The 11618-nt window shown below is 55.8% G+C and overlaps 5 protein-coding genes across 5 annotated transcripts; 1 reads left to right on the top strand and 4 right to left on the bottom strand.

The window, feature by feature from the left end:
• Positions 1 to 44: 44 nt before the first annotated feature.
• On the bottom strand, positions 45 to 1822 carry B0I36DRAFT_253431 (amino acid permease; the record flags this gene model as incomplete). Its single annotated transcript, XM_046150754.1, has 4 exons — positions 45 to 835; positions 900 to 1332; positions 1393 to 1534; positions 1659 to 1822. 4 exons carry the CDS (start codon positions 1820 to 1822, stop codon positions 45 to 47), a joined length of 1530 nt encoding a protein of 509 aa, XP_046006759.1.
• Positions 1823 to 4646: 2824 nt separating this feature from the next.
• On the bottom strand, positions 4647 to 6189 carry B0I36DRAFT_336063 (glycerophosphoryl diester phosphodiesterase). The gene is made up of 3 exons (XM_046155567.1): positions 5816 to 6189; positions 5512 to 5713; positions 4647 to 5428 (listed from the first exon to the last, which is right to left on the bottom strand). The coding sequence occupies exons 1-3, from the start codon at positions 6174 to 6176 to the stop codon at positions 4825 to 4827; spliced, it is 1167 nt and encodes a 388-aa protein (XP_046006758.1). The 5' UTR covers positions 6177 to 6189; the 3' UTR covers positions 4647 to 4824.
• Positions 6190 to 6370: 181 nt separating this feature from the next.
• B0I36DRAFT_336062 (uncharacterized protein) lies at positions 6371 to 6994 on the bottom strand. The gene has a single exon (XM_046155566.1). It carries the CDS (start codon positions 6931 to 6933, stop codon positions 6445 to 6447), a length of 489 nt encoding a protein of 162 aa, XP_046006757.1. The 5' UTR covers positions 6934 to 6994; the 3' UTR covers positions 6371 to 6444.
• Positions 6995 to 7085: 91 nt separating this feature from the next.
• On the bottom strand, positions 7086 to 8711 carry B0I36DRAFT_336061 (Alpha/Beta hydrolase protein). Its single transcript, XM_046155565.1, has one exon. The coding sequence runs from the start codon at positions 8509 to 8511 to the stop codon at positions 7345 to 7347; it is 1167 nt and encodes a 388-aa protein (XP_046006756.1). The 5' UTR covers positions 8512 to 8711; the 3' UTR covers positions 7086 to 7344.
• An 831-nt stretch (positions 8712 to 9542) lies between these two features.
• B0I36DRAFT_336058 (marvel domain-containing protein) lies at positions 9543 to 10593 on the top strand. Its single transcript, XM_046155564.1, has 2 exons — positions 9543 to 9869; positions 9966 to 10593. Exons 1-2 carry the CDS (start codon positions 9791 to 9793, stop codon positions 10328 to 10330), a joined length of 444 nt encoding a protein of 147 aa, XP_046006755.1. The 5' UTR covers positions 9543 to 9790; the 3' UTR covers positions 10331 to 10593.
• The last annotated feature ends 1025 nt before the right edge of the window (positions 10594 to 11618 follow it).

The following is an 11618-nucleotide window of genomic DNA, read 5'->3' as shown; positions in this document are numbered from 1 at the left end:
CTTTGTCATTGATGAAGACTGTCCTGCCACATCATCGGGGAGAATCATGAGTTGCGCATGACAAAGTCGATGATGGTGACGTTCGGGCCTGCCCAGTGCTTGCGAGCATTGAGGAACCACAGACCGATGGCAACGACCAGCACAAGTCCCATCATTGGACCGCAATGGTTCATTGTCGTGGCGTCGACTGGAATGGTTGTGGGGAACGGCAAAAAGACCATGGCCCACAGGGTGTAGACAAGAGCATAGATGTTGATAAAGAGACCCTTCCTCCCTAGGTTCCACTGTCCAAACTCGAGGTCGGGCTTGAAGAAGCGCGACCACAGCATGCTCGAGATGGCGATGGCGTAACTGAGGTATAGCGCCAGCGAGGAGAGCGACATGATGGCGCCAAACACTACATATGTCTCACTCCCAATAATGAGCAGACAAAGGGAGCAGAGGAGGAAGACGGTCAGCACGACAGCACGAAGCGGAATGCGCGTCTTGTGATCGACGTGGCCGAAGTACTTGGGCAGGCCGCCGTCACGCGCCCACGCCCATGTGAGGCGCGAGACCGAGGCAATGGACGCGAGGTTTGACCCAAAGGCGCCGATGAAGATTCCCGTCATCATGGCAGTGGTGGCGGACTTGGAGCCAGTAACTTGCATGAGCACGCCGACGACAATGCTTGGCGCGTTCAGCGCGTCCTCGACGGTGCCCATGGCTACCAGGAAGACGACGGCGATCACGAAGCCCATGGTGCCATTCATGACAATGGACCAGAACATGGCGCGGGGGACTGCTTGCTTTGCCGCACGTGTCTCCTCGCTCATGTGGATGACACTGTCGAAACCTGTTCATGACGACTGCCATGTTAGCCTCAATAATATTATTTGTCACGGTTGATGGTTGCGTACCTGTAAAGATCCACACGCAGGAGAGCATGCCGACATTCCATGCAATGAAGGGGCTTTCGCTGTAGCCGGAAGAAATATTTGTCGAGACGAAGAATTCCGGGCCGTTGCGTGTCCCAATCGCTGGAAGTACGACAATGAAGACCACAAACAGCACGCAGTGCAAGATGCCGTCCAGCAACTCAAACCAGATGACAAGCTTGAAGGAGTAAATGTTGACCACGGCTTGCACGAAGACGAGGCCAATCACCAGCACGGAAGTATGCCAGCCTCCCTTCTTGTAGTCTTCGTAGTTCAAACTGATGATGGACTCCAGGATGACAATGCTGCTGTTCGCAATGCCCGCGAGAAGTGAGATGTAGCCAAACCATGTTGACCACCCTTGGACCCAGGTCGTAAATCGCCTGAATTTGGGCGGAGCGAGATACCATGTCCACTGTGGTGTGCAACATGGGTTAGTCAGAGGATCACCCGAGGTTGAAGGAGAAGGGCTTACATGATATTGTGCCCCGGCAATGGGCTGCATCGACGCCATCTCTCCAATCGAGGCGGCTTGAGCCATGGCTCCGATCATCACAATGATGAAATTGAAGAAAAGGCTGGCTGGGCCCCCATTGTACAATGCAAAGTACGAATTCCTGTGTTGAACGTGTCCTGGTCAGCACTTTTTGAGCATGAATGGCCCACGCGTTGTGCTGTGCTTGAGTCCTGCAGTTCATCACCCAGCGGGTAAGAGGAAAGCCTTACACAAGTGTACCTTACCATAAGGACATATAAGTCAGAGAGAACGCGAAGAGCTGTGATATCGAAAATAGCCTCCGCGGCTGATCCTGCTCTTTGATGGGCGATCCGCTGGTGGCATCTCCATCCTGAGACCCAGGAATGGGTTTGTCGCCAATCGCCGCGAGAGGTATGCTTTTCTCCATGGCCTCCATTCCGGTTTCCATGATGAAATCCTCGGGGTATAACTGAGAACTTAAGAAAGGTCAGAAACGGTGATAATATTGTGCTTGTTCGAGTCGTTGGAAGTTATCCAGAAAAGAGTAGGGAAATTTTGGAATGCAAGCCAGTGGACAACGACCCTCTCGAGACCAGGAGGGGCAAAGACCTAGACCCGCCAGAGGTCGAAGGGGTTCAGAAATGCGAGATTGCTGATTAGTACCATGTCAAAACCTGCAGAGCCGCCCATGCGACCAGACGAGCTGGACACTAGAGAGGTTCGAGCCCATGTACTCGAGACTTGGCAGGGACCATCAGTGGCCGCATCTCATCACTGTACTGCAACTACCGCTTGAATGACAAGGTTTGATTGGTGCCGCTTGAAGCGACCGTGGTAGAATGTTGGGTGGTGTATGCTTAAGGTCCAGGCTTGCCGCCTGTAAGGAGGAGGATCTTGCCGCAGCGTGCAAGGGTATGGAACCTGGAGCAATGTCCCGCAGCGAATCGGATCGCACGACCCCTGCGTTCCGGAAGCGGAGGCCTGTCATCGGTCGTGGGGACCCTGTGCGTGAGCGAGGTTGTGTTCCCGGCCCGAGCTGATCATCTTTTGCATCGGTTGAGATCATGGCACTTACCATGTACTCTGACGCTGGCATGACACGAGACTCCCGCTCGGGATTGGCTCAGGCAAGTAAGTAGTTGCAATTTGCTAAGTCAGTGACTACTTCTCAGGAGCCACCTTATGTGAATGGCATTCTTAGGCGCTGGTAGTTAGTACTTTATTATTATTGGCAGGTTGTAATGGTGGACCTTGAGTGAAGAATCGTATTTTCGTGCCTTTTGCAAGGCGACTTTTCATTTTGTTGCTTATCGAGTGAATTACAGTGTTGCTGAGCACACGACTGGGAAGTGCTTTGTCACTGAATTGATCATGCTGCCTGTTTTCAGCTTCAAAGTTGTTTTCAATTTATTGACACGAAAAGAATCCGATTGCACAATAAATAAACAGTAACCCTTTTTCAACCCTACTCCGGAAGATGTCTGACAATCTTTCTGCCTATGGTGGAAAAAGATTATTGTACTGCGACACTTAGAACTTGGCGAACACGAGTGCTAAAGATTCCCAACGGCATAGAAGTCAACACTATCCCTCTCCGCAGCCGCGCACAGCTCCATGACCACGTCGTACGATTCCGCCACCCAAGTCCAGTCACCAGCAAGCAGCTCAGGGATGACAGGCCCTATGCGATCGAAGCGCCCCGCGAGCCGGCTGGAGAGAAACCTCGGGATCCTCGCCGCGACGCCGCTGACATACTGATAATACGGGCGGCTGAAGGGGTAGCGGTACGCCTCGAGCCGGTCGTCGATGAAGCTCCAGAACCGGGCAATCTTGGCGTCCTGGTTGGCGTTGTGCTTCCACCGGTCCCACGCGATCTTGTCCCCCAGGTCGGCCAGTCTGGTGTCGTGCCGTTCAGCGACTTGACTTTGTCCAGGAACTGGTAGGCCTCCTCGCGCATCCCCCTGATGAGGGGCAGTTGGTACCCGAGGAGGTCCCGTTTGAATGTGTCGTTTGCTGGAAGCTCGGGGTCGTAGCGAGCAAGCAGGTCGCTCTACGCTGATGCCTCGTCTTCTGCCGCGCGGCTCTCGATCCGAGCAGACAAGAGCACCGGCTTGGCCATTGCTGCCCCGGCCATGCTCAGCGCAGCAATGCCGAAGAGAAAGGAAGGCAACATCCTGGTGTATTATTTTTTTTGTATCTTTTCAGTGGCCTGTAGGTCGTTGCAGGATGCGTGTACAGAGGTGGAGGAAAAGAGTTCAGTAGGTCATGACCACATAACTACACTGCTGTTTCGCGTACGAACATTGCATTTTTATAGATCATCCACCAAAGCCCGATGGTTTCTTACTTTTGATAATGGCTAAGGTCTTGAAAAAAAAAAAAAAAAAGGACCTACATTTTTTGCCCCTTGACGAAACGGCCTAGATTTCTGCGCCGCCGACCGAAAGGTGAAAGAAGGTTTGCAGTGAGTATCCAGGCTTCCGTGGCATCAGCTGCGGCTGCAGCCTTGAGCCTCACCGACCTGAGACACATGCTGTAGAACTAGCCCGTCCTCGCCAAGAATAGCACGCCATAAGTGGCCAAGTCAATTAAAAGTAGGCTAGGCTTCAGGACGGGGACTGTGCAATGGGGTTTATATCACACTGGTCTCTGCGGAACGGATCTAGAACGGCCCAGTAGGGTAGGTTTCGTTGAAAGTCTAATAATTTGCACGGCTACTTGGGGCCAGGTCTACGGTGTTGCAACGTGGCATTCGACATGAGGCTTTTCGGGAAGGCCCTAGTCATCCGTCAAGATGATCTGTGGCGGTTATCCAACAGTCCCAATTAGATTTCCAAACTGAGAAGCGAACTCGATATCTTAGTGAGCACCGAAATCAGTTCGGCTGGCGCCCCTCGGAAAGACTGCCAGCGGAGCCACAGAGCGCCTGAAACATGATAGCGATTCGGACGGCACGATACATGTGACCGAGCCTATCCATCAGACTAGAGGGACTGGAGAGACTGGGACGTAATTGGTGGCAGCCATGTGGCTTCTGGATGCGAGCTAGGCAGCTACGAATTCAATTTCGTGTCTCCTCGCCCAGGAAGATCTACGTGGGTCTCTCTCATCCGCTCACTTGGCGAAAACAAGTGTCCTAAGCAAGTCCCAGCAGTAACTCATGAGCATAGTGAAGCGCCTGACGATGTGTTTGTACGCGCAGTAATCCATATATGGTGGTTTCCTTGATTTCCCAACGCCTCTTAGAGAGGTAATAACATTATTGATGCTAAGTGTAGTGTATATCGAGAAATATTTTATACAAAACATCTACCTTGCCTGCTTACACGAGCAGAAGCTATGCAAGGGTCTTGCTTCACAACTCGTGGTTGAGCGGTGCCGCATCATCTCCCTTCCCCCGACACTGCAGCATAGAACCATCCAATCTGCCTACAAGCTGAAGCAGTTGGCGTAAAAAGTCACAGTGGCCGACCAGTCCGAGAAGATGCCCTTGATGCCAATCTGGCGGGCCATGACGTCAATCATCTCGTACATGTCGCCGTCCTTCTTGGTGCCATCGAGCATGTACTGGTAGTAGTAGTCCTTGCGGGCGGCGGCGAGCTTGAGCGGCCCTGAGCGCTCGAGGGACCAGGTGATGATATCGAAGCCGAGCTCCATGGCCTTGAGCGCGTAGTCGGAGGGGATGTAGTTGTCGTTCTCGTCGGTGCTGATGAGGTAAGGCAGGGGAGGGGCGAGCCACTTGACGCCAGACTCCTTGTAGAAGGTCAGGTTGGCGGTGGCACCGGGGAGGAGCTCGGCAGTCTCGCCTCTGTCGTCGAGGAGGACGGCCTGCTTGCCGAACTCGGGCTCATTGGCAAGCCAGTAGACAATGTCGGCGAATACGAACGACTGTGGCCACACCCGGCTTGGGGGGATGCCGGCCTCGCGGTAGTCGTCGATGAGCTGCTGGCGGTACATGTCGTAGGTGTAGTCGCCGTCGAAGGGCATGGGGACCTCAGGCGCCTTGAGCTCGGTGGTGAAGTCAAGACCCTGGCTGTCGACGAGGGCAATGAACTCCTTGTGGGAGAGCACCTCGGCGCACTGGGCGTTGTACAGGTCGGTGCGCCAGGTGGGGACGCCGTTCTGATACGCCTGGGGGTGGTAGCCGTGGCGTTGAAGCCGTCCATCTTGCCACAGAGCGATTTGAACTCGGCCAGTGTAATGTCGCTGGTGCAGCACTTGGCCTTGGCGGGTTTGCCGTTGGCAGCCGGCTCAAAGGGAGTCGTGCACTTGGACGCCAAGTCGGTCACCAGGATGTTGGTGGTAGTGTGCAGGTCGCCTATCGAGTGTCTGTTAGCCTCGTCTTGATCTGATCATCCCGTTCCTGACTCCTCCCTTCACAACTCGACTCGAATTGCTGCGACGTTCGACTTGGACTTACACTGAGCGTGACGGCAGACGAGTTGCTTGTCCTTGGTGAAGGCCGAGTCGCACTCCTGGATGCCGGCGCCCATGCGGGTGCCAGCAACGTAAGCCTCCTTTGTCTCCTCGGGGAACTGCAGGACGGAGCCGCCGCGGTGGCCGACAGAGAAGCGGGTGGGCTTTGCCTCCTTCTCCAGGCACGAGAGCAGCTTGTCCTTGAGGTCGGAGTCGTCCATGTCGTTGACGAGGTACTCGGGGCGCGGGCCGAGCTCGACGTTGCGCTTGGGCTTGCAGGTGCGCGATGCCGGGGCAGGAGCGGCACTGGCAACCTGGGCCAAGGCGAGAAGGCCGGCGGCCACGGTGGCAGGCTTAAACAGCATGATGACTGACGCTTGATGGAGGAAGGCCGACCGAGATCGAGGAAGACCAGTCAAGAAGGTCCGAAACCGATGGACGAGTCGACACAGAGCAGAGGCTGGGGAGCGAGGGAAACCTTATCGGCGGCCATGGTCGACGCGGAACCCGGGCGATACTTATTCATGATGAGAAACGCCCATGAGCCGGCCGTTGGTGAGCTCAGTGAAGCTGGACGCATGCCAAGATGGTGGACCAGGCTTGGCAACCAGCTTGTTGTGTCCGATGTTCGAGTCAAGTCGCCGGCCGAGGCATATCTGTGTTGGCATTGGCCAATGGGAGGAGCGGATGGCAGAGCATGCCAGCTGGATAAGAAGCCATGAGGTTGCAGGCATGCTGGGTTGCCAAGCAGTGCTGCAGGGCATCCTCGATGCAACACCCTATCGGGGAACCAGGCCCGCGGGAGGAGATGCGGATAGGTGCCTGGCTACGAGCGAGAACCCATGGCGGCATGCGGCGGGGTGTTCCTGAGCCCTCGCCAGCCCCGATCAGGCAGGCCGGCGCTACTAGGTGGCGCGGAACCAACGGCGGGTGCTTGTTCGCGGGGAAAACAACAATCTGGCTGCAGTGCTTGCTGCGAGACCAGCCCATGGGAGTAAGTCGCGAGGGCCAGTCTCTACTATCGCCATGCGCACGTGGCTGGCCCACCGCACGTTTCGCCCTGTCACAACGCGGCAGTCGTGCCCCGGTCAATGCCCTTGTCACTTCCCTGCACAGCTGCATCGTGCAATCTCCGCCCTGCCTGGCCGTAGGTACGGCGATTGCAGCAGCTGTCCATCATGGCCTTGTCGGCATGTGTAGATCAGATCAGAATAGGGCCTCCTCTGTCTTCCACCACGGTGCAGAGCTCGCCATGCACATGTGGACCACTCTCGCCCATGCAGACCGTTATGAGAGTTCATCCTTCTATTCACTGTTCGAGAGTCGGACAATGCCGGCTGAGGGGGTTGTTCATGAGTTCAGCAAGTCTGTGAGATATCGAGGACGAGCGCATGCAGATATCGACATATTGAGCATCAGCGTGCTCCCAAGCGGCATTGTGATTGGTCAGCTCCTCCACACCCGGTGCCGGGGAGCGCCCGGCTAGCTCCGGAGCAACCCCCTTCAAAAGTCTGGTACCAGAACCAACGACACTCAGACAGGCGTTGCCTTCAATGTGCCAAAGAATGAGAGCAGCTCTTTTACAACGGCTTCTGGCTGCTCCTGCTGCACCCAATGCCCGGCATGATCAATTAGTCGGACCCCCCGGAAGCATCCCGGCTTGACAGTCTGTGGGTCCTCGTAGCTCTCAAGGGCGCCGGGCTGCTGATAGTTACCCCAGTCCTGCTTGCCGCTGATGAATATGCAGGGCACCTCGATTCGACGACCTGCGAACAACAGCATGTCCTTGGCCAACTCCATCGCAGACCCCGTCTGCGAGCGGTACCAGTTCAAGGCGCCCTGGAAGCCGGTCCGACGCCACTCGCGACAGTAGACCTGGAGGTCGCCTGGAGACAGCCAACGCTCCGTCTTTGCGTAGTCTTCGCCTTCCATATTGTGAAGGATTGCCTCTGGCATGGAGTGCTGCTTCTGCATGATGTAATACTCGGGCATCGGGGCCAGATCCTCAGCCGCCCACCTCTCCAAAGGCTGCGGCGCATTCACTGGCCAGTCTGCCGACTTCAGGTGGAAGTAGCCGCGGAGGAATCGTTCAAGCCCCTGCGAAGGGTTGTCCCAATGCGATGCTGCCTCGGCGGTTGAGTTGTAATACTTGTAGTGCTTCTGTGGCGGGTCGAGCTTTGCTAGTTCAGCCTGTATGTCAACCTTCTCCTTCGCCGGCTCACCGGCTATCTGTGGTCTGGGAGGTGGGTGGTGAGGATGGCTGAGCTGCACTGTGGACCTGAACACATCTGGCCGGATGACGGCGGCCATGGCCGAGCTGACGCCGCCAAAGTCGTGGCCGACGATGCCGAAGGCTTCAGTATAGCCGAGGCCATAGACAAGACAAACAAGATCTCGGACGAGATTAGTATATGTGTAGTCGGCCAAGGCAACGTCGTGGAATTCGCGTTTGGGCCAGCCCGTGGTTCGGCCATAGCCGCGCTGGTCCATGGCAACGCAGAAGAAGCCAGCGTCGGCCACCTGCGGCAGGACCTTGCGCCACGAGAAGGCGAGCTCGGGAAAGCCATGACAGAAGAGAATGAGGGGTTTGCCTCGCTGGCCAGCGACGATAGTATGCCAGACAAGCCCACAAGACTGGGAGCAGTCGACGGTCTCTTCGCGAAGGCCATTGGGTAGAGGCAGCGGCTCAAGAGACGTCATGGCTTCTGGATGTGATTTGGATGAATCCGTCAGTGGGTGGGTATCAAGTCAAGTCATGGCCAGACCAGAGAGGATGACAATGATGGAATCGACACCTCGTCAGCAGCAACGTCCGGGCCGATCCGGCAGCATCAAACGATCGTGCGGGGTTGTCGGTGGTGTGGCATCGAACCCTTTGCGCTTTCACGTTGCGGTACCGGCATGGCGTGGTTGTGGGTCGTGGGAAGAGACGCCCACACAGATCGAAGACTGCCCCACATGATGACTTAGCGTACGCTTAGCTTGCCCTTGGGCCGGTCGTGTGCGCGCGCGGGGAAGGAGCGGCAATGTCGTCATTGCACAGCTTGGGCCTCAGTCATTCAGAAGAGAAGTCTCTTAGCTGCAGGGTTTGCACAAAGGGTTTCAATGTCGTATGGGGCCGGGACCGTCTAGGCGCGTGCCTGCGCAGACCCTTTGGACATGACGACGCCGCCTGTGGCTGAGGGCACCATCGAGTTTCATGAGACGCCTGCACAGAAGCAGAGACAGGTCGCCCGTAGCCCATAGGACCGAGGAGGCCTCTTGCGGGTGCGCTGGCGACAAAAGAATCCAAGATTGATTGACTGGGACGGTGCCTGGCGTGCTGGAGATGGTTGAGGGTAGCGCGGGAGATCCCAATCTTGTTTGAGCCCAGGCTGGAGCCATCAGCTATGACTCTGGAAAGCTAATGCAGTGCGCACGCAGGTGGTGCCGCAAGTGTGCTGTGATGAGTGCTCATGATTGGGGGTGACGACTGCGAGAGCCAGGCAGAGGGGGGGCAGCTAGGTAGGGCGCCCTGGCGGCGTCCAAGTGCCGCTCTTTGCAGCAGGGTGCCAGGGTCGACCCCTGCCCAAACGTCATGGCCCAGCATTGCGATGACGGCTGCCACACGCTAGTGCCGACTGCGCCCGTCTCGCAATCCAGGCGCCATCCAAGCTGTCTTCCAAGGTTGTCTTGGATGCGATGGGCCAAGCCGGCCCGCGGAAAAAGTCCACCTGACGGCATCGTCATGGACACGCCCGTGACCAAACCTTGCCTTATGCGGCCCCGGATCCTCACAATATAAACCCCCCTCCCCTCGCTGCCGCTCCCGCACCCTGCCTGAACCCTGCTTGCATCCGACACATTCCTCACGCACACAGCAGATCAGCCCAGTTATTAATAACAGCCTGTCGCCCTTCGCCCGTCTCTAACACCTCCCAGACCTCTCGCCATAGAACCAAACCCCAGGTCGACTTCCTCACTCAAACCAAAATTCACAATGGCGTTCGAACTCCTCACCATCGTCCACGCGGTCGCTTTTGTCTTTGCCATTATTGAGCTTGGCCTTACAGCCTATGGTATGACATCTCTGAACACCCAAAGGCCCATCACCACGAACACCCACTCTCTCTCCCTCCCAGGCACACATGTACTTACATTCGTGAACAACACAGCCGCGCAATGGTTCTTCTTCGGCTGGGCCGCTCCGACAGTAAACTTTATGGTCTTCAACTCAGTCTGGTCCATCCTCGTGCTCATCTATGTCGGCGTCATCCCGCTCGTGGCCAGCCGCATCTTCCACAAGCTCGTCTCGTTCGGCCTCAACGCCCTCACCGCGCTCTTCTGGTTCGCCGGTAGCATCGCCCTCGCCGTCCGCTACGGCCCCAGCGTATCCTGCAACGGCAACAACGTCTGCGGCAGCACGAAAGCCGCCATTGCCTTTGGCTTCTTCCTCTGGGCCATCTTCACCGCGCTCGCCGTCATCGATGGCCTCGGCTCGTTCCGCAACCGCGGTGTCAAGGGCGGCTCGCGCGTCTGAGCGGCTTAGCTAGCAATGCGGTACACAGAGATGATCCCAGTTGGCTGCAACTCGAGAGTGATGCGGCGCATCCTCCACGTTGTGTGCCGTCCGCAGGGTTTGGACTATGCAGGGCTGGAACTACATATCCCGAGAGGCTGGTACGAAATCCGCACATGATACCCATTACCTAGGAATCGCTCGACCTCGACGACATGAGCATGCACACATTAAAACGGGGTTCCCATGATCACACACACACACACACACACACACACACACACGAAACAGGGTCACGGCAGGGGAGGCGTTCAAGGTCCTGATTTCACACGCTGTCCTGGAAAATACCCGGTTTTTGATTTCTGTTTGAATAGCTTTCACCAAACAAGCGCATCCAGCTTGACGCTACACAAAGTATATAATGATGCACAATAATAATCATGCCATGTTATGACACACTCAAGAAAAAAGTTCCTGAAATGAATTGCGACCACATCCTCGAAGGTGACTGACACAGTCAGTCAGTCAGCACCACCACCGTGCCCAATGCCTGTGCACTCCGAGCTTGCCGAGTAACAGCAGCCGCCGCCACGGGTTGTCGCCGCCAGCCGACGCAGAAAGACCCACACCAAGCCCGCGACGCTTCATCGGCGCATTTCTGACACAACCAAACTTGTCCACTGCGCGCGAACCCTCAGGGGATGATGAAACAGGAACATGCGTTCCGCTGCCACCCCCTTTTCGCCTGATGGATTCGTCCCATCTTAATTCCTTGCCGGCACCCGGAACTCTGTCAGCAAAAGTTTCGCAAGGGGGAGAAAAAAAAAACCCTACCTGAGATAACCACCCCAGTAAATTCCAGCGGCATGACCGGAAATGCCATAGTTGTCACATCATAAAAGCACCGCCTCGGGGAGCCTCCCCATCAAAAGTGCGACAAATTAAAATGCATAAAGAGACACCTCAAAATTTCGACAAGGAGAAGAATATACAAATTATTCTTAAAACGAAGAAGAAGAAGAAGAGGTATATACACCATGCATGCAGACAAAGGATATCATCATCAGCTTGCAAGATAAGAAAAACAAAACAAAAACTCCTCTCCCAAGCCCCCTTACCCCAATACCCTTCCAGCCGAGCCGCCCAACGCCCCCAAAAGAATATCATCAACTAAAATCTGAGCGGAGAACAAGGAGGGGATGCCTCCGTCGTTATCTTTCTTCTGAATGTGTGCCAGAGCCAAACTCTCCCCTTCTCCCGTAGCCGTGTGGTGCATGGATTGGTCTAGCCAGTGTTTTCCTTTCTCAAA

The sequence above is a fragment of the Microdochium trichocladiopsis genome (assembly GCF_020744255.1).
Source record: "Microdochium trichocladiopsis strain MPI-CAGE-CH-0230 chromosome Unknown B0I36scaffold_11, whole genome shotgun sequence".
Classification (NCBI taxonomy): Eukaryota; Fungi; Ascomycota; class Sordariomycetes; order Xylariales; family Microdochiaceae; genus Microdochium; species Microdochium trichocladiopsis.
This window is presented reverse-complemented; position numbering and strand designations above follow the sequence as displayed.

Coding starts and splice junctions, on each gene's coding strand:
- B0I36DRAFT_336063 (XM_046155567.1), bottom strand. CDS start 6,176: ATGCTGTTTAAGCCTGCCACCGTGGCCGCCGGCCTTCTCGCCTTGGCC. Junction 5,714..5,815: donor CGTCTGCCGTCACGCTCAGT/GTAAGTCCAAGT, acceptor GACACTCGATAG/GCGACCTGCACACTACCACC. Junction 5,429..5,511: donor CCCAGGCGTATCAGAACGGC/GTCCCCACCTGG, acceptor CCTCGTCGACAG/CCAGGGTCTTGACTTCACCA.
- B0I36DRAFT_336062 (XM_046155566.1), bottom strand. CDS start 6,933: ATGCAGCTGTGCAGGGAAGTGACAAGGGCATTGACCGGGGCACGACTG.
- B0I36DRAFT_336061 (XM_046155565.1), bottom strand. CDS start 8,511: ATGACGTCTCTTGAGCCGCTGCCTCTACCCAATGGCCTTCGCGAAGAG.
- B0I36DRAFT_336058 (XM_046155564.1), top strand. CDS start 9,791: ATGGCGTTCGAACTCCTCACCATCGTCCACGCGGTCGCTTTTGTCTTT. Junction 9,870..9,965: donor GCTTGGCCTTACAGCCTATG/GTATGACATCTC, acceptor TGAACAACACAG/CCGCGCAATGGTTCTTCTTC.